Raw genomic sequence first — 27,359 nt, 5'->3', positions numbered from 1 at the left:
ACTGGCATCACTGAATGGATAATGTCCGACTGTGCAGGGACCCCCCCTCCCCCAACTAGACCTTCATTGTAAACTGCTAGTAATTCATACATAACTTTTAGCAGGAATAATAAAGGGGTGGCATAACACAGAGTCATAACAAAATGATCCAGAATTGTTATTACATGGGAAATGCCAGTAGTCACAAAAACAGACATGTCAGGAGAGGGGACAGGTTCTCTAAAAAAACAATAGGAGGGAAATCTCTGCTGAGAAAAAAATACAGTCTAATTAAACGTGAAAAAAATAAAATAAATAACAGCTAGTAAATCATTCACAACTTCTAGCAGGAAAAATAAAGGAATGAGAATAGATGTTCCAAAATCGGGGTCTTTGAATTGTGATGCCAAGCACAAGAGACTATGCAACTCGCTTCTTCTTTTCTCAATGCAAGATATGGAATTTTCTTAGTTTTATATTACAATTCAAAAGAAGTCAAAGCATCGCTGTCACCTCTCCTGTCATGTCTGCTTTGGAAAAAGTTTGCATTCTCCATGAAATAACAATGCTGGAGCATTTTTTCTCTGACATGTGCATTGTGCTGTTCCTGTTAATTCTTCTGGAAATGTATGGATATATTGACAATGGGGTGTTACCATTCCCCCTTCTCTGTAGGGTACATCCTCATACTGTCCAGTCGGTCCAGACATCACTTTTTAAAGTGAGGGCTGTGGGGTGCAGCATTGCTCATAGAAAGTACCGACTCTCCTTACAGAGACACAGCTAGTATGGAGACTCAAGGACAACGCTTCCAGGAAAACTAATGTGCTAGATAGCTCTCCCCCAGCAGAGGCTTTTCCCCCATAATGAGTCACTGTACTTTCACACAATTTCATTTCATAGAGAATGGTGTAACTAGCAAATTTTTAAATCACTACATTTAAAAAATATACCTGCATCCCCCTGGAAAAAGCTGTAAAGCCATGGCCACTAGGGGTCTCACTTCCACCTAAGTTTCAGTCTACTGCCTGTTGTCAGGCAAGATCTGTCCCTAGTAACAGAGACACAGAAGATGGGGGTGTGTCAGAGCTAGCTGAGATACTGATAAAATAGCTGCTTCTACACAGCTTCTGTAGATTATAGGAGCCTTTAAGTATGATTTCCCCCTCCAAGAGAGTTGGTTCCTTTCTAGAGGTGGCTCCTCACACAGCCATTTATAACCCTATTCTGTTCCAAAATAGTGTTTTTTACTGACCTTATGCCATATATGCATGCAACGTCATCTCAAATCTTCAATGATTTCCAGAAGGAATGAAAATCCGAGATCTAAGTGTAATGTACATCCAGCGGGAGAGTAAATGACCACATCTTCAGAGAAAATGTGCTGACAGTATTTGATTAAATAGATCTGCTTTGCCAGCATAGGGTTATGCACTGTCTCCAACTTTGCACCTTGACCCCTCTGCACTGGGGACATTGGTATAGGTCTGACCAAGATCTAGAGTACGTCATATGGATGGTCTCATCATGTTGTCATGGACACTTGCTAATAATAGACTCACCTGTAATGGAATATCTGGGATCATATCAAACTTTGGAATCCTTTCTGTCCAAGGGCTAAATTTCTTAGTTTCGGGGTCAATGAAATAATCAAACACTGTACCATGTGAGGGGAACTTGATGGTTCTCATTTCTTTGTTCCACCATCGGCTAAATTCCAAACGGTAATCGATCAACTGAAATTATATATTTTTAATAAATATGTAGGAAAAAAACATCTACTTGCATTGTATGTAGTGCCACAGTTATAGTACTTACCTGATCTTGAAAGAGTGCGCCCCCAAAAGACCAGACACAAGCAAAAACAAAATAAATCTCATAAAGCTCCCGAGGTGAATCTGGGGGGGTATTTTCCTCAGTGAGAAGACAATCTAATAAGGAGCATAATGTCTGCATGAAGACAAATAATATGTACAAATAGATTATTGGTGTGGCCAGAGGTAATTTGCCCCTAAAACAGAAATTAATCACAAAAAACAACCCTTAATGGGGTTGTCCCATAATGACAATCAATGTCCTTATACCCTATTAGGACACATAGACATTATGGCGGGAACCTCTCCATCCAGAACAAAGAGCTACTGCAAAGAGCAACTAGAGGACTTGCTGGGACCATTATGCCCACTAATATACAGTAAATGTATCCTGCCCAACAGATATCAGTGTTGTATCACTTTCCCCAAATACCACCATTTATCAAAAGTGCCTTTTTCAAAAGTTATTATCCTACCATTTCATCCTGTGGCAAATCGGTTTCCATCTTCAGTTGCTGTTGGTTACGTCCTGCATTGGCGCCTTATAATGTAGGACGTAGGAAGCCTCATTGGTAAGAACAAGGGGTGTGGTTAGTGTCACCTGATTTTCTGTTGTCAGGACATATCTCACTGCCCTAAGGCATGATGGGACAGCAGTCACATGACAAACCAGGAAGTAGGATTCAAGCATGGGGGATAAGAGAAAACTGCAAATAAGGTAAATAAAAAAACAAAACAAGGAGGAATGGGAGCTAACGTAATTGATGAAAATACACTTGAGTGAAAAGCAGTTCATGGCACAGCACCTTTAACTACATGGTCACCGACTGATGCCAGTAGGTGCAATGTAATAGGATATGACAGTACAGGAGTAATGTCTATGTACCAACAGCTTCTCCTGTCCTCTAGTTGTCATTCCAGCAGCTGGACCACTAGTGATCAGCTAAGTTTTCATTGGAGTTTGTCTTGATGGGACAATTCCATTTACGTTTATGTTTACATGAGGCGGATATTCCCCAGAGAGACATCCATCACATTCCACAACAAATCCGCAGCATAATCCACACATGTTACATGCAGATTTCTCATAGATTTTGCAGCATATCTGCTGGTAAATTTGCCCTATGTATTACAAAGGGTGAAATCCACAATGAAAATCTGCAGCATAGATTGGCATAGTTATCTTGGGTTCTTCTGTCCAGCTGTTAAAATTTCCATTCAGCCATTTAATACATACATCCACTACTGGTAGAACTAACAACCAAAATGTCAAACATTACAATATTCCTATTTTTATATACCCTATTATAGAACCCTGAGATAACAGACAGGGGTTCCCTGTTCAGGATCCACATCTCTTGGTCAAAGTGGAGAGCGGATACCTAGAGTGTCTCTCTCTCTCTGGAGGACTTGTCCTGTTACATATACAACCACAGATTTGAATAGGCTCTGTGCAATGCTTAATGGGGTTGTCTCACTTCAGCAAATTGCATTTATCGTGTAGAGAAAGTTAATACAAGCCACTTACTAATGTATTGTTATTATCCATATTGCTTCCTTTGCTGGCTGGATTCATTTTTCTATCACATTATACACTGCTCGTTTCCATGGTTACAGACCACCCTGTAATCCATCAGTGGTGGTCGTGCTTGCACACTATAGGAAAAAGCGTCAGCCTCTCTGGTGGCCGGAACCATGGGAGCGCACATAGGCTAGTGCTTTTTCCTATATTGTGCAAGCACGACCACCACTGATGGTGAATGAATCCAGCCAGCAAAGGAAGCAATATGGATAATAACAATATATTAGTAAGTGACTTCCTCCACATGATAAATGCCACTTACTGAAATGGCATAACGAGGCAGATTTGACATTCAGTTGAGGAGAAACTGGTGTAAATAATAATGTCTGCCCTATAAAAATTGATGGGACAGACAAACAGCTAAAGCCTGTATTACACACGCAGATCAGCAAGCGATTGTCGGTAGGGAAGCGTTCCTCTCCTGGCAATCGCCTGTTCTCTAGCGGAGGAGACCACTGTTATTACATGCAGCAATCTCCTTCACAGCATGGAGAGGAGCAATTGCCATACCATCGCTTGTTCCCATACTGTCTAGTGGTTTGCCAGTGGCCGAACGCTATTAGACAGCACAATCTGCCGCCGGCAAGCGCTGTTTTTTAAGCATGCTTAAAAATCTGAATTGCCCAATGAATGAGCTTACGGTGGCAATCAGCGGCAGTATTACATTGCAAGATGATCATGAACGCTCATTAGCGATTATCGGCTGAAAAATCGGCTAGTCTAACACAGCCTTTAGAGTTCACCTTACTGCCATACTTCAGTGTTCTGTGTAATTGGTGGGTCATAAAAGTTAAGAAAAAGGTGCCTGGGATGACATGGCCACCTTCTTCCAAAAGCAATATCACACCTGTTCATAGGCTATGTGAAGTTTTGCTCCTCTGCCCTATTCACTTTAATGGAACTGATCTGCAATACCCAACCTGTGGGCAGGCGTGGCGCTATTTTTAAAAGAAAGGAGTCATTTTTTTCTAATCTGTACAGCCCATTTAAACTTTATTGATAGTGGTCTGGACAAAATTAGAAATCTGCACTTGTGTTATCATGCAAAATAAATACAAACGTGAATGGCAGCGGCTACCGCATTATGATGCACGAAATCTCCAACCTGTATCCAGTTGTATTCACATGGCATTTATTTTTTTAAATGAATTCTAACAAAACTTCCACCCCCACCCCAAACGTATTTTACAGCATCCAATCGACCAAATAAGGAATGCAAAGGATCATACTTAGTTTAAAAAGCATAAAAATGGGGCGTGGCCAGCCATGACCGAGTGAGGACGTGCTCTGAAAGAGCTCCTCTGCATCCCTGGCGAATTTCCTATCCATACAGCCGTTCCTGATGGGCAAGACGCTTAAGAAGGGTAGAGCCCGTACACCGGCTCCCCTGACAGCTTCACAAAGTGATCTCCCCCCTCTTCTTTGCCCAGCATTATGCCTCTCCAGGTGCCTCCACACATGACCGCTCTGTGGATCTCCAAGATGGTGCCGATACGCCGACCACGCGGCCAGCTGAAGTACACCCGGATAGACCTAGAAGCCCAGCCACACAGTCGCCCCAGCAACGCTCCACCTCAGTGCCGCCTCTGCCAGCCTCAGCTCCCCATGCTGACTGGCTCAACAGCCGGGATCGGCTCTCCCCAACTTTACCGGAGCTCCTCTCTCCACGTGTGCTAGCCAGCACGTCGCCGGCGCACGTCCCGGACCCTCAGCTGCTCACTGCAACGCCACCATTGCCGGCCGCACAGCAGGTCAGTCCCAGGGGTTCTCCCCCATTCTTTCAGGCTGTAGCCTCAAGGTCCAGCTACTCCAAGAGACACCATTATAAGGCCCTTAGTCCGAGATCCATAATGCCCCACCTTACCACCGGGGGCACACAGGCGACCTTCTTCTGAATCACTCCGGTCACCAGGCTCAGGGAATATGTCTCAACCACCAGCAGCGGCCACCTAGCAGAACCGCTCCCCAGGCTAACCCCCCTCCTGCAAGGGACCCTTTCCACCCTCCTCCCCACTCCCCTGGACCCTCTATGGCCGCATCGCCACACTGGTCCTCTGGGTCCTCTTGGGAAGGTCCCCATCTACGGTCACCACAAGCAGCACCACTTGGCTCCAAGGCCATGACTGCTTCACCAGCTTTACAAGATCCAGAGTCCATCTCATCCACTTACAGGAGACTTTCAGCTTCCACAGACTTACCTGACGTGGACTCTAGGCCACAATGGCCGACCTATGCACTCTTATCTGCTCACTGCCCTCTAAGGCAGACCTGTCCAATTTCGCTTCCAACATCCTACAAGAGTGTAAGCGGGAATTCTCACAGATCCGCTCTGAATTGTCTGCGCTGGACACCAGAGTTGATTCCGTCACGCAAAGCCAAGCATCTTTATCTGCTACTGTTCAGGCCCTCCAGGTTAAGGTCCAATCTCACGATGCTCAACTTTCCACTCTACATCAACACCTTGATGATATTGAAAACCTCCCTGAATCAATAACGACACCTGATCTGCTGCACACAATCGTGGGAATATTTAATAAAATTCTGGGTCGTCCGCCAAACTCCCATATAGAAATCGACAGGCCCATAGAGCACTAAGACCTCCCAAGCCGGATGAATCCAAGCCAAGAGATGTCATCTGCAGGATCCACTTTTATGTCAAAGAGCAAATACTTAACAAGGCGCGGCGCCTCGGCTATCCTCTCCCCTGACTCATGACGGTGTACCTATCACACTATTGCAAGACCTCTCTCGCCATACTTTGTCACAGAGTGCCGCCCTGCATCCTCTTCTGGACCTCCTCCGGGATGGGAATTCCCTATTGCTGGGGCTACCCATTTGCCCTTTTCGTGGGCCCTAAAGGACATATTGCAATCCTCTGTAACGCAGCGGACCTACCACATTTTCTTCAACAACTGAACCTGCCGCCCGTAGACCTAGGTCCCTGGCCATCTATCCTCGCGCCTACTCTGAAACTACCTGGTCGTCCCCAAACCCCTCAGACCACCAGAACCCAGGCTCCGGGACTGACAGGGTCACCTCCTCGTGGAAGAAGACAATCTGCTGGTCACCGACGGGGCTCCCCATCTGGCTATGCCACCTGAGAGATGGCCTGCAGTTCCTAATTAGGACTACTAACCTATAGCTATAGGGGCAACAAATTTAACCACCTTTCTTTTCTGCCGTCTGTAGTTGGCGATAATGCTTCTGCCATTTTCCTCTATCAGGTAATGCAGTTGGCTCGCTTTCTCCTGGTTGTTACTTCCCCCAAATAGTTTGAAGCTTTCGCTTGGGGCCGATTAGTCCCCAGTGACTGTTTCGTTAGACCTTTTTTTGGTCACTCTAGATAGTTATCCTCTTTCTCTTTTCGTCTATTTCTCTACCTTTCTTTCTTTTTTGCTTGTCTTGTCTGCCCTCCCCCCCTCTTTCCTTGTGTTCTTCCCTACCCCACAGGTATGACATCACTCAAAATAGCATCTTTTAACGCAAGGGCCTCAACACTCCTGAAAAGCGTTCCCAGGTACTTTATCACTTCCACCGTCAAAAGGTACAGATTATATGTTTTCAAGAAACACACTTCAAAGAGGTTAGGGCCCTGGTCATCCGACATCGGCATTACACGACCTGGCACTTTGCAAATAACCCAGCAAATAAGACAAAGGGGTTCGCCATAGCGATTCATAAGTCTTTGCCCCACCAGATACTAGGATGTACTGCCGATCCCAGGGCTAGATATTTGATTCTCTCGCTATTTATTGGTGGACGAGAATTTACATTCCTTAATGCTTACGCCCCTAACCAAAATCAGGTCTCATTTATCTTAGATCTGGTTGACACAGCCCTCCCCCTAATCCGTGGAACGGTCACTTTGTGGTGACCTTAACCTCACCCTCGACCCTGCACTTGATAACTCCACTTGACGCGCTGCCCTTTCCTACTCGGCCATTAAAAAAGCAAAAAAAGCTCCAATTACAACTCTATGATTCATGGCGTCTGCAACATACTGTGGACAAAGAATACACCTTTTACTTAGCCTCACATTCCTCATATAGCCGAATAGACTATATCCTTCTCCAGCAATCCGCCCTCTCATGGCTAGATTCTACACAAATAGGCAATATTCTGTGGTCGGATCATGCCCCAGTATTCTGCTCCCTGAACCTCCCCTGCTTTACCAAAAAAGAGTGGACTTGGCAATTAAACGAGTCTCTCCTCCAAGACTCAATATGTGCTGATGAGCTCAATAGCACAGTAACCAATTTCCTCTCTGACCACAACGCAGACCCTACCTCTCTTGCAGCACAATAAGAGGCCCTGAAATGCGTTCTAAGTGGGGTCCTCAACATGGATCCTGTCTTAAGAGGGAGAAAGCTAGCGCCCTTAAACTTGCTCTACAAAAGGTTGCCTCCTTGGAGCTTGCCCACAAGCGAGCACTCTCCCTATCGACCCTCCGTGACCTTTAGAATGCACGTTTGGATGCCCGGCGTTTATTAGAAACGTCCTATAAACGAACGATTCAATTATGCCGTAGCAAATTCTATGAATACGGCAACAAGAGTGGTCGTTTGTTGGCGAGGGCTCTCAGGGGGGAAACTAGCTGCCGCCCAAATTTCTGCGGGTAAAAATTCTGCAGATCGCATGGTGCATACTACGGGAGATATTGCCTCATCCTTTCAATCCTTCTACTCAGAGCTATATAATCTTCCCTGTTCTCCTCAGGTACACACAGACCAGGCCCTGACTCCCCCCCTCCTTCCCCCAAATTATCTGAATTACAGTCGGCCAGCTTAGAAACCCCATTTGCTGAGGCAGAGCTTCAAACAGTCCTTAAAGGGGTTGTCCGAGTTATTTTTTTTATTCTTTCTATGTTTCTAACTAGGCAAATATAACAGCTTTCCAATTACCTCACTTTATCTTCAGTGGCTGGTTTCTCAGATTTCACATGACCTATGATGTCAGCTTCTCTCCCTGCTCTGATAATGTTGGTGCACAAGCCTGAGAGATCTGTACAGTCACTGTGCTGGCCACGCCCCCCAGCACTGCCGGCTGCTGCTTATTGCTCTCTCCCAGGATTCTTAACCCCTTCAGCTGCACAGACTCAGGCTGAAGTGTTTACTGTGTAGCTGCAGGCAGTGAGGAGACAAATGCTGAGTACAGGAGCTGAAAAGAAGTTCTGCAGAGCATTGCAGGTAGGGGGAAAGATCCTGTGTATTAGCAGTGTCATTGTACAGCTAGGACTTGTAGCTCTATACATACAACATGCTGCTGAGTCTCCCAGCAGGCAGACATGTCACTCATGGCAGACCTTGTATTCACTCCCTTAGCAGTGTCATTATACAAATGGGACTTGTAGTTCTACACATACAACATGCTGCTGAGTCTCCCAGCAGGCAGACATGCCACTCAGGGCAGCACTTGTATTCACTCCCTTAGCAGTGTCATTATACAAATGGGACTTGTAGTTCTACACATACAACATGCTGCTGAGTCTCCCAGCAGGCAGACATGCCACTCAGGGCAGCACTTGTATTCACTTCCTTAGCAGTGTCATTATACAGCTGGGACTTGTAGTTCTACACATACAACATGCTGCTGAGTCTCCCAGCAGGCAGACATGTCACTCAGGGCAGCACTTGTATTCACTCCCTTAGCAGTGCAGGGGGAGGGGCAGATATTGTTTTTATTGCAAGTAAACAAAGGGCCAGAAGAGAACCAGGGAAATGAGGAAATATATATTTTTTTTGCCTAAAACTTGCTTAGCTTAGTTATATATCGCTGACCCTCAGATTTACACTGCTATCTCTTTTTTTTCCATAACTCGGACAACCCCTTTAAAACCCTGCAGGGAGGTAAGAGCCCTGGCCCTGACTGATTCACAGACAGTTTTTACAAAACATTCTCAGCCTCTTTCACCCCTTTCCTGCTTCGGGTCTTTAATGCGGTGTCCTCAAGATCTCCCTTCTCAGTACAGACCACTGAGGCCCATATTGCAGTCATCCCCAAGCTGAGTAAGGACCCACATGTTTGTGCCAGTTACCGCCTATTTCCCTTCTAAATGTGGATCTCAAAATATTTGCCAAGCTGCTGGCAAACAGGCTGAATGCCTTTTTACCCTCGATCATCCACCCTGACCAGGTGGGGTTCGATATCATTCATCATGCAAAGACTAACAACATCCCCCGAAAAAGCCTTTGATCGCATCTCCTGGTTCAGGTTTCATAGGGAAAGTCCTTAGTTTGTATCAGCAACCCTCAGCACGTGTCAAGATTAATGGCACCCTCTCTCCTCCCTTCTCCATCCGCAATGGCACACGACAGGGGTGTCCACTGTCTCCTTTACCTTGTTTTGGTTGTGGAGCACCTTATGACTTCCATACGCACCAACCAGGATACTTCGGGGATTAAGATTTGAGACTGTGAGCACAAATGTGCAGCCTTTGCAGATGATCTCCTACTATACATAACTAACCCACATATTTCCTTGCCGTCTTTGCTCCGCCAGATATCCCACTTTTGTGAGTGGACCAACTTTAAAATCAATATGACGAAGTCTGAGGCCCTAAATGTCTCCCTTCCCTGTCCATTGGTCTCCTCTCTCAAAACTTCTTTTCCATTTGCCTGCCCAGCCAACGGAATAACCTATTTGGGAATAGTGATCTCTGCCGACCTGTCACGTCTTTTCAGAGTGAACTTTACTCCCCTCCTTCAAAAATTCCAGAAGGACTTAGAGGCCTGGCGCCGCTGGGACTTTTCTTGGTTTGGAAGAATTATTTTTTTTAAACTGAACTTGTTGCCAAAACTGCTCTACCTCCTGCAGACTATCCCCATCTGTATACGTCAACATTTTGGTTGCAAATACGTCGATGCTCTACGCATTTCGTTTGGTCACCTGGTAGACCACAGATGAAATGGGAAACAATGACGCGCCCTAAGAAGTTGGGAGGGGTTGGTCTGCCGGATTGTAGATTGTACTATCACTCCACTGCATATGCTAGGTTCCTGGATATGCTGCGAGTTGATTTCTCCAAATTCTGGGTTCATATAGCGCGAGACTCCTCTCCTTGCTCTCTGTCGGTTCTACCCTGGTTGACAGGTATAGTACACCGCGCTCCACCCTCTCTAAGCTGTCCTTCACAGCCCACCATACATTTGCAACAATAGCTTCCATACACTGTTCCACCTCTTTAATTGATGCTAAGGGCCCCTTTGACCCCAATCACTGACCATCCGTGTTTTCCCCCAGGGCACTCATCTCACCCCTTCCTTAAGGGCACGAAAACCCTCCCTCTCAGATTATACCATGTCCTATCGGGATCTTCCCTGAAACCTTTAACCCAACTGGTGGAGACCCCACACCTTCAACCCAAACACACTTTCGAATACTTGCAACTTCAGCACTTCTACTCTTCCGCACGCAAGACTCACACTCTAACCAGAAGTCTCATGATTCGAACGGACGTGTATGCCCCCATCAGCAATATTTAGGGATATATCCTCCATTTATAAATTACTTATTCTCCAACGTTCCTCACACCTCCTTCCCTTTTGTCAAGCCTGGGAACGTGACCTAGGTATACACCTCACGACCTCTCAATGGAATAGGAGCTTTCTCCTCTTCCACCAAGGCGCAGGAAACGAGTTACAAAATCCTCTCCAGATGGTATAGGGTACCTGCTCTTCTTCATAAGTGGTTTCCAACAGTATCAGAACGCTGCTGGAGATGTCACACAGCAGAGGGTATGATGACTCAGATTTGGTGGCACTGTGCTGTCCTGCACCCTTTTTGGAACTCCGTGCATAAAACGATTCGAGAGGTGACTGGTATCCCCATACCTAACTCCCCCAAATCCCTTCTACTTTTCGTCCTGGATTTGAATGTACCGGCCTACAAACACTCTCTCTTGAAATACATGGTACAATCAGCTTAATCAGTTATCCCAAGACACTGGAGGAGTGGTTTGCCCAGATCGCTTTATACCAAAGAATGGAGGGCCTTCTTCATGTCTCACCTTCAGGCGCCACACGCTTCGTGAAAACATGGAGCCCATGGCATGCCTTTCGCTCCTCAGAAACGTTCTGTAACATACAGCTGTGAACTAATATATTGGGCACCCAACCCCCCCTTACCTTTTCCCATCTTCTCCTCTCCCCCTTACCCTTTTTCGCTCTTCTCCCCTTTTTTTTTTTTCCTTTCTTCTTTCTTTCTCTCTGCATTCAACATACTTTGATCTTTTAGCTTATAACTAACAGGCTCTGTTATTTGATTAGAACGTGGCTACTCCCACGTAGTTATATATGCTACCGGGTTCCAGTTCATAAGATGTTAGATGTAATCTCTTATTGCATGATATGTTGAACATTATCATTTATTATTGTAAAGAATTATATGAAAAATCTCAATAAAACTTGAATAAGAAAAAAAAAAAAGCATAAAAATAAAATGCATTGCCTTTACCTGTACCATGCTGTTTTCTGGGATTGGAGTTATAGTTTTTAAATTACTTCGCACTTGCTCCAAGCAGTAAGGAACGTACTTATCAAACAATATGGTCAGATTTGCCTTTTCTGACTGAGCCTGACGAGTTTCGATCCAGCTGGTAACGTAACTAATAAAAAAGAATGAAATCAGACACAGGGTAAAGAAATCCTCTATGGCGGGATTTGCATTTAATTTAATGGCCTCTGTATTCTGAAAGTAAATAGGAAATACCGAAATCATGTTAAAATGAAGTTATAATGACCCTCTTAATGCCTGCGGTTCCAAGCCGTCAATATTAGAGAATAACTATTAGCTTTATGAGATATGGCATTAATCTACAGCACTGCCTCCTTAAAACATCGCCTGCATCACAAATTCCAAAGCCAATCTTATTATGGGATGGAGGGCAGTCACTCAAGTTATACGTGTGCTGTACAACCTTGTTCCATAGTGGACATGTATAGATTATTTACTCACGGACTCCAGCCTAAATCTTGTGTATTGACATAAAGGATCCCGGCTCTTGATACAGTTGCAGGTGTAGCAGCTCGAAGATGGCTGATCTCGAACAACAACCGCATGGATGGTGTCAGTGAAATACGCTCATTACTGGCTAAGGTCAAAACCTATGTCAGACGAGAGGGAAATCATGTTAAGAGTTCATTATAATTAGGGATGAGCGAATCAACTTTGGATGAAACATTCAAAGTCGATTGGCATAATAATTTGTTTGAATACTGTACGGAGTGAGCGCTCTGTACAGTATTTGAATGTATTGGCTCCTATGAGCCAAAGTTATTACTTCGCAAAGTCTCTAGAGACTTCTCTTAATAACTTTAGAAATAAATTTCTACTATAAAAAACCATTTCCCGAACTCAGGTTCGGTTCCAAGTGGTACCTTGGAATCGAACCCGAGTTCGGGAAATGTTTTCTTAAAGTAGAAATTGATTTATGAAGATGTAGTCTAGGAAAAAGCGCCAGCCTTTTTGGTGGCCGGGACCACAGGAGTTTGCATAGGCCAGCGCTTTTTCCTATAGTGTGCAAGCAAGGCCACTGCTGCAGGATTGCAGTGTATAATGTGATGGAAAAATGAATGCAGCTGGCAAAGGAGGCAATATGAACAATCACAATACATTAGCAAGTGCCTTGTGTGGCAAAACCAACCTCGCCACTGGGTTTTGGAGGGGCCTGGCTGCTGGCCTCTTGCCCAGGATTATGGGCCCTCTCATCAGCCAGGCCTCATTTGTTCACAAAGGACTTGAACTAACTTGAACTCCTGGTCTAATTCGTGCCATTGTGAGATGTTAAATGTCTGTGTATTGAAAAGGGTTGTGACATTGTATGTTTAAATGGTGATTTCTGTCTGTTGTCCCCACATGTGTATTGGTGATTTCCCTCTGTCTTGAGAGATAATTGGATTACTCCTCGGGTGTCTCCAGGGCAGAGAGGAGGAAACCATGATGCATTGTGGGGATGTATTGTCTCTGTGTATCCTGAATTGCTACATATCTGTCCTGTGTCGCAGTCTCCCTTCTGGTCCCCTAGGGGCGTGAACGATTGGTTGCTGTACTTACATTGTATGTGTTGTAACATATTGATTGGTTGTATTTCAAAACCCTGTAGGCGGACCTGTATTTGCAACAACTGTAATAAAAACCAGGCTGGGTATGCCAGCACCTCAGACCACTGCTTGACCCTCAACACGGAGCCTTGTCTCGTTATTGGGGGGATCCACTGTCTGCTGTTAGAGACTGATTGCCAGGAGTGCAAGCTGATCCCTGTTCGTCTGCTAACAGCTATTCGTGAGGTTCCAGTTTGGAGTGCTATTTTGTATCCAGTTCGGGAGTTTGGTGTTCTGCAGTAGCTGTGCCTGTCTCTCAGAAAGGGGCCTATCGCCTAAACGGATTTTAACCCCTTGTCTGCTGAAACGGTCCGTTACATTGGTGGCAAGCAGCGGGATCGTTCCTACAGCCAGAAGGACAGCTACAGGAGACACCATTTCTGTGGATTCTATAATTTAAGGGCAACGCATGTCCCAGTACAGCGACCCTAAAAGCAACAGGATGGAAACAGCAGTATTATACGAGGAGGAGGACCTGGATAGCCGGGATGCATTAAGGAAAGGCATCTGGTACCAGGCCCTGGATAATGTACAATACCAGCGGGGTGAGAGTCTCCCCAGTGAAGAGCAGCGGTTGCAGAAGCAAGTGGCCCTGCGGATGCCCTTCCTGGGAGAGCAGCCCCTGGAGGAATGGGTGAAGGAACTAGAGCACCGGGTATGGCAGGAGCTATGGCTGGAGGATGCCTACCAGGCGCTTTGGTGGTATATGGCACAGTATATACCCTGGACAGCCGAACATGACAAGCCAGAGGGAGAGGGGTTTGATGGTCCTGGCTTGTTATGGGAGTCCTTTGCAGAGCCTGACTTCGGGAGCCCTGCACAGTCCAGACTTCAGGACATTTTTTATGAGAGGGAGGCTAGGCATGAGTGGGATGACCCCCATGAGGTAGAGCAAGACCTGGCTCACTTAGCAACCCTGGAGTGGGAACTGGAGCAGGACTACCGAGATCTCTTCCACTCCATTGGGAAGGCTCAGCAGGACAGTAAGGTGACAGACCTAGATCCAGACCCATTCAGCTGGGCAGATATTGTAGAGTGTTACTGGGAAGGACCCCAGGTGGCCGGTAGAGATGGGACCGAGGTCTCTCCACCGGTCCTGCAGGGAATTGGGAGCCCAGTCTCCATTCCCCAGCGGCAGTGTGAAGTGCAGGGAGAGGAGAGCAGCGTCCTCCCTCCCCAGCGGCAGGCTGAGTTACAGGGGGCAGAGGTAGTTGTTCCTGCCCCCCAGCAGCAGGGTGATATGCCGGGAAGGCAGTGTGAAATGCAGGGAGAGGAGAGCAGCGTCCTCCCTCCCCAGCGGCAGGCTGAGTTACAGGGGGCAGAGGTAGTTGTTCCTGCCCCCCAGCAGCAGCATGATTTTTTGGGAATTGGGAGCCCAGTCTCCATTCCCCAGCGGCCGAGTGATGTACAGGGAATTGGGAGCCCAGTCTCCATTCCCCAGCGGCCGTGTGATTTATTGGGAATTGGGAGCCCAGTCTCCATTCCCCAGCGGCAGGCGGAGTTACAGGGGGCAGAGACAGTCGGTCCTGTCCCCCAGCGGCAGAGTGTCCAGCAGGGAATAGAGAGCCCAGTCTCCTTTCCCCAGCAGCAGGACACTGTATTGGAAGCAGAGACGGTCGGTCGCCCTCCCCAGCGGCTGGAAGTATGTATGGGAGAGGAGCTCGTTACCCCCTCTCCCCAGCGGCAGCTTAACGCACCAGGGGGAGACAGTAATCCCCACAACAGTGCAGATGGGACCGTGGTCTCTGCACTTACAGCACAGGGGGTAGAGACAGTCGGTCTCCCCCTCCAACAACCAGGCTCCAACCAGGCTTCTTCCATGGTAACGCTGGCACCAGGGCAGAGTACCGCTGATCCCTGCCCACAAAGCAACCTCCACTCCAAGCCAGGGAGCAACACAGAGACCGGGAGTACCAGCTACCAACATAACCTTGGTGGACTCACTGGACAGAGACATGCTACCAAATTCAACAGGTCCAGTATTGGGTTGTGGGTGGACTGCCAGACTAACTCAGGTACTGACCGTGAGGTCATGTACCTGGTTAGTCTTCCCTGGGAGGGGGAGATGTGTGGCGAAACCAACCTCGCCACTAGGTTTTGGAGGGGCCTGGCTGCTGGCCTCTTGCCCAGGATTATGGGCCCTCTCATCAGCCAGGCCTCATTTGTTCACAAAGGACTTGAACTAACTTGAACTCCTGGTCTAATTCGTGCCATTGTGAGATGTTAAATGTCTGTGTATTGAAAAGGGTTGTGACATTGTATGTTTAAATGGTGATTTCTGTCTGTTGTCCCCACATGTGTATTGGTGATTTCCCTCTCTCTGTCTGAGAGATAATTGGATTACTCCTCCGGTGTCTCCAGGGCAGAGAGGAGGAAACCATGATGCATTGTGGGGATGTATTGTCTCTGTGTATCCTGAATTGCTACATATCTGTCCTGTGTCGCAGTCTCCCTTCTGGTCCCCTAGGGGCGTGAATGATTGGTTGCTGTACTTACATTGTATGTGTTGTAACATATTGATTGGTTGTATTTCAAAACCCTGTGGGCAGACCTGTATTTGCAACAACTGTAATAAAAACCAGGCTGGGTATGCCAGCACCTCAGACCACTGCTTGACCCTCAACACAGAGCCTTGTCTCGTTATTGGGGGGATCCACTGTCTGCTGTTAGAGACTGATTGCCAGGAGTGTAAGCTGATTCCTGTTCGTCTGCTAGCAGCTATTCGTGAGGTTCCAGTTTGGAGTGCTATTTTGTATCCAGTTCGGGAGTTTGGTGTTCTGCAGTAGCTGTGCCTGTCTCTCAGAAAGGGGCCTATCGCCTAAACGGATTTTAACCCCTTGTCTGCTGAAACGGTCCGTTACACCTTGTATTAACTTTCACTACATGATAAATGGCACTTGCTGAAGTGAGACAACCCCTTGAAGTATTGCACAGAGCCTATTCAAATCTGTAAAATAGAGGCAAAATCATATAAGATATGATCGTATTACTGTTTCAAAATAAATATGGTCTACCTCAATCTAATAATCTAGATGATTATTGAACTGTTTTGACAGTACAACTTGCACAAATGTATCTATTATTTCATATGAGATTGCAGTGTGAATACATGAAAAAAAAAACAACGCACAGCACACAAACACAAACGAAAAATCCTCAAATCATGAAGAAAATCCTGTGTTAGTTACTTTGTCTTCCACTAGTTGGCAAAAGTGGAAGTTTACAAACCTTGTTATCATCCATGACAGTGTTCAGTGATTCAATCCACATTGGATCAATATCTCCATCCAGGACAATCCACTTTGGACCATCATGAGGGTTGATGAAAAGTTCTCTCATTGTAAAAGAAAATAGTCCTAAAAATACAATGGATATCATCAGGATATTTTGACCTTCAGACCATTCAAACATCCATTCTAAAGGTGGATATACACATGTTGTTAATGTTGATTGGGGTTGGCTAACCATCTAACATGTATGCGGTTGTCTTGAATTTTCTCAATGGCAGATGTTGGGGGAAAGAAGGATCAGGTTGTTGGTTTTCAACAAGCTTGTTCCTTTGTTCTCAATGGAGATAAGCCACCACCAGATGTACACTCAACCGACTCGGGTTGGGAGGAATACTGTAGTTGTTGGCAGAACAGCTTTCTAAACTCTATATCCAGCTTTAGGGAGAGATCAAATCTCTATTTCATTTTACGTTCTTCGTTAGAAGAACAAAAAAAAAAAGAAAAAGAAAAGGATCCTGTAAAAAAAAAAAAAAAAAACGCATCCTGTGCATCAGTTATGTACACTTGGCATCCATTTGAGCCACTTCCATTAGAAATCCGTTATTTTGGACAGGGAAAACAAAGTCCTGCATGGCGGATCAGAAGAACAGAAAATGAAACGGAGATGTGAACTCTCCCATACTTATATATTAATTACCATCTTTCCACTCCCTGGTTGAGGGATGAAGAAACCCGAAGAGCTCATCAGTGGTCACAGCTTTAGGATTGATATCATGCCAGATGGGCTTTAGTTTCATATTGTAATATGTTCTGTGTAAAGTCTTAAGGATCTGTGGAAGACATGGACATACAGATATATGCTACAGATATATGCAATCACATTATAAGTGGATAGAGAAGGTGGAGTATTAGAAAATATTATACATTCCAGGTTTCTTAAAGGAAGGAATGCACAAGGAACAGGAATAAACGTATTGACTTGTTATAGAAATAGAAAAATTACAAAAACTAACACATTCTGAGAGACAGGATGATGGCTCAGTGGTTAGCAGTGGTGCCTTGCAGCGCTGTAGTACTAGGTTCGAATCCAACCGAGGACAACATCTGCATGGAGTTTGTACATTCTCCCCATGTTTGTGTGGGTTTCATCTGGATATGCCGATTTCCTCCCACACTCCAAAAACATACTGATAGGAAATTTATATTTTTAGCCTTAGCGGGGACAGAGAATGATGATAATGTCTGTAAAGCGCTGCAGGAAATGTAATTGCGATATAAGTGAGTAAAATAAGTAAATAAACCGTGAGTCCACTTGGACCCAGAATTAGTTAAAGGGTCATTTTTGTTACCAGAAACTGTGCCTCATTTCTCCTTGGGCAGTGTCTAGTATTGCAGCTCATCCCTATTCAAGTGCAATACCAAATATAGCCCTTGGATAAGAGTCTAATTTAACCCCTTCTACCCCTGGCAAGTTTTCGCTCTTCTGCCAAGGCCATTTTTTGCAAATATGACGTCACTTTATGTGGTAATAGCTTTGGAACACTTTCACTTATCCAAGCCATTCTGAGACTGTTTTCTCATGACACATTGTACTTCATGATAGTCATAAATTTGAGTCAATATATTTCACCTTTATTTGTGAAAAAATCCCAAATTTACCCAAAATCTTGAAAAAATCCCAAATTTTCTAATTTTTATTTCTCTATTTTTATAATAGATAGTAATACCTCATATAATAGTTATTACATTACATTTCACATATGTCTACTTCATGGTTGGATCATTTTGAAAATGACATTTTATTTTTTTGGGATGTTAGAAGGCTTAGAAGTTTAAAAGCAAATATTGAAATTTTTCAGATCCAAAACCAAGGACCAGTTCAGGTCTGAAGTCACTTTGTAGGGCTTACATAATAGACACCACCCAAAAATTACCCTATTTTAGAAACTACACCCCTCAAGATATTCAAAACTGATTTTACAAACTTTGTTAATCCTTTAGGATTAAGATTCCTTTAAGAATTAATGGAAAATGGAGATGAAATTTCAGAATTTCACTTTTTTTGGCAGATTTTACATTTTAATCCATCTTTTCCAGTAACAAAGCAAAGGTTAACAGCCAAACAAAACTCAATAATTATTACCCGGATTCTGCGGTTTACAGAAACACCCCACGTGTGGTCGTAAACTGCTGTATTGGCACATGGAAGGTTGCAGAAGGAAAGCAACGCCATATGGTTTTTGGAAGGTAGATTTAGCTGAACTGGTTTTTAGATGCCATGTCCCATTTGAAGCCCCCCTGATGCACCCCTACAGTAGAAACTCAAAAAAGTGACCACATTTTGGAAACTATGGGATAAGGTGGCAGTTTTATTGGTACTATTTTGGGGTACATATGATTTTTAATTGCTCTATATTATGTTTTTTGTGATGCAAAGTAACCAAAAAAATGGATGTTTTGGCACAGTTTTTATTTTTTACAACATTCATCTGACAGGGTAGATCATGTGCTATTTTTATAGAGCAGGTTGTTACGGACGCAATGATATCAAAAATGTATACTTTCTATGTTTGTTTGTTTCAGTTTTACATAATAAAGCATTTTTGAATGCCCTATTTTTTTTATTTTTCTGCCGATCGTCTTTTGCAGGGGCTCGTTTTTGCAGGAAGAGTTGAGGTTTTTATTGGTACCATTTTTGGGTACATATGATTTTTTGATCATTCATTACTACACTTTATGGGCAAGGTGACTCAAAAATTGGTTGTTTTGGTGCAGTTTTTATTTATTTATTTTTACAGTGTTTACCTGAGGGATTAGGTCATGTGACTTTTTTTTTATAGAGCAGATCATTACGGATGTGGCAATACCTAATACGTCTACTTTTTCTTATTTATTTAAGTTTTACACAATAATAGCTTTTTTGAAACCTAAATAATGATGTTTTAGTGTCTCCATAGGCTGAGAGCCATAGCTTTTTTTTATTTTTTGACCGATTGTTATAGGTAAGGTCTCATTTTTTGACTGTTTGATTGGTACTATTTTGGGAGGTATATGTGTAACAGTCCTACAGGCTCACCTGAGTCAGAGGACCGCTGGCTGGAGGTAGGAGTGGAGCCCAGTGGCAAGGACCGCAGGCATCGCTGAACAGGGGAGTTGTCGCCCCTCAATGTCGATGAGGATGGGGACGATGAAGTGGGATCCATGAGCCGCCGTGTTATTTTCAGGGGCTGCTGGCGGGGTTGGAGTCTGTGGTTGCTCCTTTAGCTCCGTGACGGCAATAGTCTTTCGGATCTTATGAGGACATTTGATGGCAAAATGACCCGGCTCCCCACAGTAGAGGCAGAGGTTTTAGGCCAGCCTTCTCTCCTTCTCAGCTGTGGATAGAGACCTACGTAGAGCGTCGACCTGCATAGGTTCAGTTACTGACTGGGGGTCGCGCTGGGCGGTGGAAGAGAAGGAGTAAGTGGGTCTGTGGTCCGAGGACCAGAGTCTTTCCTTCTTCCTCTCGGAGAGTCTTTGATCTATCCGGATGCATAACTGAATGAAGTCATCCAGATCGTCCGGGGCCTCAACTCTGGCGAGTTCGTCCTTTATTAATTCGGACAGGCTTTGCCGGAATTGGCTTCTCTGTGCCGCTGGGTTCCAGGTGGTACCCGTGACCCAACGGCGAAACTCGGCGGTGTATTCAGCGACGGAGCGTCTCCCTTGCCACAGACCATGTAGTCGCGCCTCGGCTGTCGCACAGCGGTTGGGGTCATCGAAGACTTGGCTCATGGCGGTGATGAAGTTGTTTAGGTTGTCCAGGAGCTGACTGTTAGTCTCCACGTATGGTGACGCCCATGCTAATGCTTCATCCGTCAGGAGATTGACCACGAATAGCACCTTCTTTTTCTCGGTGGTGAAGGGGGCCGGGTACATCTGAAAATAGATGTGGCATTGGTTTAGAAACCCCCGATACTGGCGTCTGTCGCCGCTGAATCTTGATGGGAGTGGCATGCGGGTGTCTGCGGGCGCGCCGCGGACGTCCAGGAGTTGCCTCTGTAGTTCAATAATCTCCCTCTGTTGGCTTTGGACTACGCCTTGGAGCTGGGCAAATTTCTCCTGATATGTAGTACCAAATTCTTGAAGTTCGGAGACCTGCTTACGCAGAGTGGCCATTGCGGACTCCATAGTGTGGCTGATTATTCTGTAACAGTCCTACAGGCTCACCTGAGTCAGAGGACCGCTGGCTGGAGGTAGGAGTGGAACCCAGTGGCAAGGACCGCAGGCAGGTAGTAGGTACAGGAAGTCTGGCAGAGGCGTAGTAGGTAGGCAGGCGGTGGGTCAGGGCAGGCGGCAGTAAGCGTGGTCAGACAATCCGGATGGCAACGGTGGTAGCAGTTCAGTAGGTAGGGACAAAGCAGAAGAGTAGTCGGTAGGCAATTCCTGGTCAGCAGTGGACTTCCAGTAGTAGCAAGAGCAGCAGATGAGGAGAAGCTTGATCAAGGCTCAGGAGCTCAATAATCAGCAAGCTAGAGTGCAAGGGGCTGGACTTATATAGGGAAGTACCAGGTGTTGGGAATCAAGGGTGATGAGCAAGGCTTGGCAAGGCTTGGCAAGACTGAGGTTACATAATAGGTTTCAGGGAGGAATGTCCAGAGAGGACGGTAGCCTAGTAAGCAGGGCTACCGCCTGGGATGTGGCTGGTCACGGGTTCGAATCCCGACAATATGCTTGGTGTTGCAATTTTTGTGATGTAATGTGACAAAAACGGCTTTCTTTTTAACAAATTATTATTATTTTTTTTACGGTGTTCACCTGAGGGGTTAGGTCATGTGATATTTTTATAGAGCAGTTTGTTACGGACGTGGCAATACCTAATATGTCTACTTTTTATTTATTTATTTCACTTTAACACAATAATAGCAGTTTTGAAGCAAAAAAAATCTGTCACGGGGCGCCAAAGGCGCACTCGGTCTTCCATCAGCCGCAGACCTGCTGCTTAACTTCGGGAGCGAGGATCTGTGTTTGGCCTCGTTCCCAGGACGGCTTTGCTAGCTGGAAGGCTCCCTGCTCCTAGGTCTGCCTTGAGCGCCGAGCTGATCACTCGGTCCTCGATTTGTCTGTCTGTCGGTCATGTGACGCTGACCACGTCACATGACCCTCACTCCCCACTATAAATACAGGCAGCCTGCTGGCCACAGGTTGCCTGTTAATTTTAGGTATCTGGTGATTGTTTTGTTCCTGCATACTTACCTGATCCTGTGTTCTGATCCTGATCCTGTGTTCACGTTCCGTTATTTGTCTTGTCTGTCTTCCCAGCACGTATCCTAAGTTAGGGACTGCCGTCTAGTTGTCCCCTGTCATTAGGACTTGCAAGGCAAGTAGCCAGGGCCAGGGGTGAGGGTGGAGCGCAGTGGTCACTATCCTCCCCCCTGTGTGTAGTGTCCGTTACCGTCACAAAATCATATTTTAGTGTCTCCATTGTCTGAGAGTGATAGCTTTTTTATTTTTTGACCGATTGTCTTAGGTAGGGTATCATTTTTTGTGGGATGAGGTGACGGTTTGATTGGTACTAATTTGGGGGGCATACTGTCACGAGTTCCAGGTCCCAGGAGAGACCTCCGCGTCGTCAAGCAAAAACACACAGCAATACGGTACAGACACAACAGAGTTTATTGCACAAACAAAATCCAAGGAGGGAAACTGAGAGCTCTATGTACCGTCCGCACAGTGGGAGAAAAACCCCCACTGCGCCACTGTCTAGTAATACTCCAGAGAGGCGTGACTAAGCATCTCCTGGTATTCACTAGGGCCCCAGATGGTAGGGTTAGGCTTTGCCGCAGGGAGTTGCCAGGGTCCACTCTGGAGCGTGAACTAGACAGTGACAACAGGAGCAAACGGACACTAGGTACCAGAAGGTACTGACGGTACATAGGCAAACATAACAAACAGGCAACTAAAAATACAAGCAGGAGTTGACGCAAGGGAACAGGAGTGGCAATGAGCAGAGAAGGACTAGCTCCACCAGTGGTATACTGCGTGGCCTTGCCCATAGCACTCTGCAGCAAGGCACGCTGCAGCAAGGGCTTTCTGAACAGAGACATATAACATAAACAGGCAAATACAAGCAGGCAACTAAAAACACAAGCACGAGTGGCAATGAGCAGAGAAGGACTAGCTCCACCAGTGGTATACTGTGTGGCCTTGCCCATAGCACTCTGCAGCCAGGCGCGCTGCAGCAAGGGCTTGCTGAACAGAGACATATGAATACACACAAGGTAACTAAAACATAACTGGCAGAACAGATAACAGAAAGACAGGAAAGAGGACGGGAATGAACGAGTAGGAAACCCACAGAGCACAGACAGACACGGATCCCATGGGACAGCAGCATGGGAGAGTGAGTACAAACAAGGAGCAGGACAAGACAACACACACCAGGAGAGCTGACACAGAACTGAGGAAACCTCAGCCTTATATACAGGTTCCATGGGTGCAGCAGAGAGGCAACACCCATGGAGCAGACAGAGAGGATTAACTCCTGATAGGAACACAGGGGAGTTAACCCATAAGGAATCACAAATAACACACAGGAACGGAGGAACGGAGCTGCAGCGAGAGCATAGACAGAAGGTCACAGCCAGAGGTAACGACTGTGACACATACGCCTTTTTGATCGCTTGCTGTTACAACTTTTGTGATGTAAGTTGACAAAAATGTTTTTTTTTTTTTTTACGGTGTTCACTTGAGGGGTTAGGTCATGTGATTTTTTTTTATAGAGCTGGTTGTTACGGACGTGGCGATACCTAATATGTATATATATTTTTTTATTTCACTTTAGCACAATAATAGCAGTTTTGAAACAAAAAATGTATGTTTTAGTGTCTCCATGTACTGAGAGCTATATATATATTTTTTGGGAGATTGTCTTAGGTAGGGGCTCATTTTTTGCGGGATGAGGTGACGGTTTTATTAATACCATTTAGTGGGACATAAGCCTTTTTGATTGCTTGGTGTTGCACTTTACACCGTTTTTATTTTTATTTTTTTATGGCATTTATCAGACAGGACGGATCATCTAATATATTTATAGAGCCGGTCATTACGGACGCGGCGATACCTAATATGTGTGTTTTCTTTTTTTTTTCTGTTTCTTATTATAAAATAAGGAGAAAGTGGCGTTTTTTTCATTTTTTCTTAAAAACTTTATTAATTTTATTAAAAACTTTTTTTTTCTTTACTTTATTTCTGATGTTCACTTTTTGGGGTCTGATCCCCTCTGCAATGCATTGCAATACATCTGTATTGTAATGCATTGCCTGTTCATGTACTACAGTGAGTAGTACACTAACAGGTTGCCTAGGAGATCCAGCCTGACGCTGGATCTCCTGGGTACCCGTAGAAGGCAGGTCCCGATGACATGCAAGGCATTGGGCAGCCTCTGCACGGCATCGGGCTGACTACTGACACATCGAGTCCCCTCCACAGCAGCGCGGGAACTCGATGCGCTCCCTCACCCGACACAAACCCCTTCTATGTCGCAGTCAGCAAGGATCGTAGCATAAAAGGGGTTAACCCGCCGGCATCAGCTTTTACAGTGATGCCGGCGGATACAGCAGGGACTGCCGGACCCCTGCAGTGATCGGGTGCGCACTGTTCCGGTGCCCGCCCGATCACTATGACGTACTATTACGTCAAATTGCAGGAACGTAGTGGCTTCCATGACGTAATAGTACGTCATGTGTCAGGAAGGGGTTAATGTACCGTAATTACATTGAAAGTCATTTTAATTGTTGAATCATTCTCATAATACCCAGTGCAAATATGTTGTGCTTCATTATTTTAAAGAATTTCTATTGTTGTATGGGGAGGCAGGTATTTTCCTCCCAGTGTGTGCTGCTGGAGTGATTAGCGACCAGGTGGGTTCAAACACAGGACTGGATCTCAGGTGCCGGTCCGGGTTTTGGCAACACCTAGCTGCCTTTAAAAGACAGCTGGATTCAGCAGAAAATATCTCTGTATTGGGATCTGAGGTTTGTGCCAGGCTTGGAGGGCTGAGACTCGTGTGAGGGTAAACAGGCCGCCTAAAGCCTGTTCATGGACTCTTTGAGGCAGAACTGCCAGCAGGGTGTGAATTAACACCACACCCAGATGACTTTTTGTGTTGAATGTGACTTTTTGTTTATGAACTTGCCAAGAGTGTGAATAAACACTGAACTGTTTGATTTAAGAACTGGTTGGTGCGTCTATACTGTGTCCACTTATGCTATCTACCAAAGCGAATCCCCACAATTGGTGGAGGATGCGTGCATACGCAGTGAGGCTTGAGTAAAAGCCGAAATATTTTAACTTTTTTTCCTCCGGGCACGGATGTATGTCCTGGATTAAACCAGCTAAATTTCAACTCGTGTCACTTGGCAAAATGGAAGCTGTAATCAAGGCACTCTTGGAGGCTAACCTGAAACAGCGGGAGGCTAATATGCAGCTGCAAGAAACAAACCAGCTGCTGCTGTAACACCTGATGGCTCTACAGACGGCAGGAGCATCCCCGAGCGTTCACGATGCCCAGAAAGCAGTTTGTACGGCGATCGTCAAGATGGCACCAACGGATGACGTTGAAATCTACCTGGCGGTATTCGAGAAAGTGGCCGTGAGGGAGAATCTACCCTGAGACCAGCGGGCTGAGGTCGTCGCTCTGTTCCTGGCATCCGAGTCCCAGCAGGTGTATTTCAACTTACCAGACGAGCAAGTGGCCGATTACCAGAAAGTCAAGGGTGAGATTCTGGCAAGGCTGGGGGTGAATGTGTTGGTCCGGGCCCAGCGGGTCCATCAGTGGGAGTTTGACCCGGCTGAGCCCGCGAGACCCCAGTATTATGCTTTAATTCACCTTTTGCATAAATGGCTACAACCGGACGTAGAGTCCCACTGCTATGCTGGACCGTATATTAGCTGATATGTTCTGGAGGGCTTTGCCATACCCTCTTCAGCATTGGATTGGCCAGGCGTCTCCTGTTAAAGCCATTGAGATGGTGGACCTGGTTGAACGATATGAAGCTACCAGGAATCTAAAGGGGGGCTCTTTCGGGAGGGGGAAGTTAAACCCCAACAATCTCCACCCCAGACCCGGTAACTAAAGAAAAAGCCCACCCGGGAGGTACCCACTGCGGGCCTGTCTCTGATGATCTGTTGGCGGTGTCATGAGCCTGGTCACATAAGCGCCGACTGTCCCCATATGGTTGAGCCCATGGACACTAACTATGGGAACCGTTGGTCGCTATATGCCAGGAAGCTGTGTGCAACAGGTACCAGTGAGTCTCTAGATAATAATCACCTGTGCCAGGTGAAAGTGGGAGACACTCCAGCGGTGGCTCTGCTGGACTCAGGGAGTCTGGTGACCCTTGTAAGGGCTACTCTGGTGCAACCCGCTGAGTTTACTGGCCGGAAAGTCGAGGTGATGTGCATACATGGTGACTTCAAATACTACCCCACCGCTCTGGTGTCTTTAGCCACGGTTGCCGGCAGGAGATGAAGTGGCCGTCCCCACAAATCTACACTATGTACTAATAATAGGAAGAGACTTCCCGTGCTTCCCGGCACTGTGGCCAGCTAGGAGATTTAACGGTCCCCAAGAGTCAGGGATAGCCCCAGTGGATTGGCCTTGCTCAGGTGGGAGGCCAGAACCCTGGGAACCCGAGGCCGAAGGGCCAGCGGTAGGGGTGACCGCCACTTTGGTGGATGAGGGGGAAACAACCCAGCTGAAGGTGATTGTTGGGGAAGGGAAGGACTTGCCGCCGGGCCCTGAATTGGCAGACCTTAATATCTCCGGTGATAATGTCGGTACATCACAACACTGGGACCCGACATCATCCCGAGCCTGGGAGAATGTGTTAATGATCGATGAGAACCACAACAACCGGGGGCCGAGTCGATATTTCCGCGTTTTGTGCTTCTCTGTGATTTGCTCTATTGGGTCAACCAACTACGGGGTGAGAATGTTGAACAGTTGGTGGTGCCTAAGGCTTATCGCAAACTGGTACTAGATCTAGCGCACCAACATGTTCTCGGGGGTCATCTGGTATTGCAGAAAACTCAGGACAGTATACTACAATGGTTTTACTGGCCCAGTGTGTTTAGAGAGGTGAAAGAGTTTTGTAAGTCTTGCCCGACCTGCCAGATAGCCCCCAGCCCCATTTCCGTAGTTCCTTAGTACCTCTCCCGATCGTCGAGGTCCTGCTTGAAAGAATCGCTATGGATCTTTTACGACCAGTAGCAAAGTCCGCTAGAGGGCACCAACACATTTTAGTCATCCTAGACTATGCTACCCGGTACCCGGAGACGGTGTCACAGCGGCATACATCGGCCAAACTCATAGCTAAAGAGTTAATGGAGATGTTTTCCCGCGTAGGACTACTCAAAGAGGTTTTGACGGACCAGGGGACCCCGTTCATGTCCAAGGTCATGAGGGAACTGTGCAAATTGCTGCACATAAAACAGTTACGGACGTCCGTTTACCATCTGCAAACGGACGGTCTGGTAGAAAGGTTTAACCAAACCTTAAGAAATATGTTAAAAAGGGTGGTGACCAAAGATGGAAGGGACTGGGACCTCCTTCTGCTCTATCTTATGTTCGCAGTGCGAGAGGTGCCCCAGGCCTCTACTTGGTTCTCGAACTGCT

General features: G+C 46.1%; 1 protein-coding gene across 1 annotated transcript in view; it reads right to left on the bottom strand.

Annotated features, from left to right (window-relative positions):
- Window positions 1-27,359, bottom strand: part of LOC121008813 (dynein heavy chain 11, axonemal-like) — a 489,011-nt gene that overhangs the window by 299,055 nt on the left and 162,597 nt on the right. The window contains exons 40-45 of the mRNA XM_040441508.1: window positions 17,400-17,532; window positions 16,701-16,828; window positions 12,328-12,476; window positions 11,827-11,977; window positions 1,798-1,929; window positions 1,542-1,715 (exon numbers count right to left, since the gene is read on the bottom strand). Of these exons, the coding sequence (XP_040297442.1) occupies window positions 1,542-1,715; window positions 1,798-1,929; window positions 11,827-11,977; window positions 12,328-12,476; window positions 16,701-16,828; window positions 17,400-17,532 (867 nt within the window). The remainder of the gene's footprint in view (window positions 1-1,541; window positions 1,716-1,797; window positions 1,930-11,826; window positions 11,978-12,327; window positions 12,477-16,700; window positions 16,829-17,399; window positions 17,533-27,359) is intronic.

This window comes from Bufo bufo, chromosome 7 (assembly GCF_905171765.1).
Source record: "Bufo bufo chromosome 7, aBufBuf1.1, whole genome shotgun sequence".
Classification (NCBI taxonomy): domain Eukaryota; kingdom Metazoa; phylum Chordata; class Amphibia; order Anura; family Bufonidae; genus Bufo; species Bufo bufo.
The sequence above is the reverse complement of the archived record's forward strand: the minus strand, read 5'-3'. Positions and strand labels throughout refer to the sequence as shown.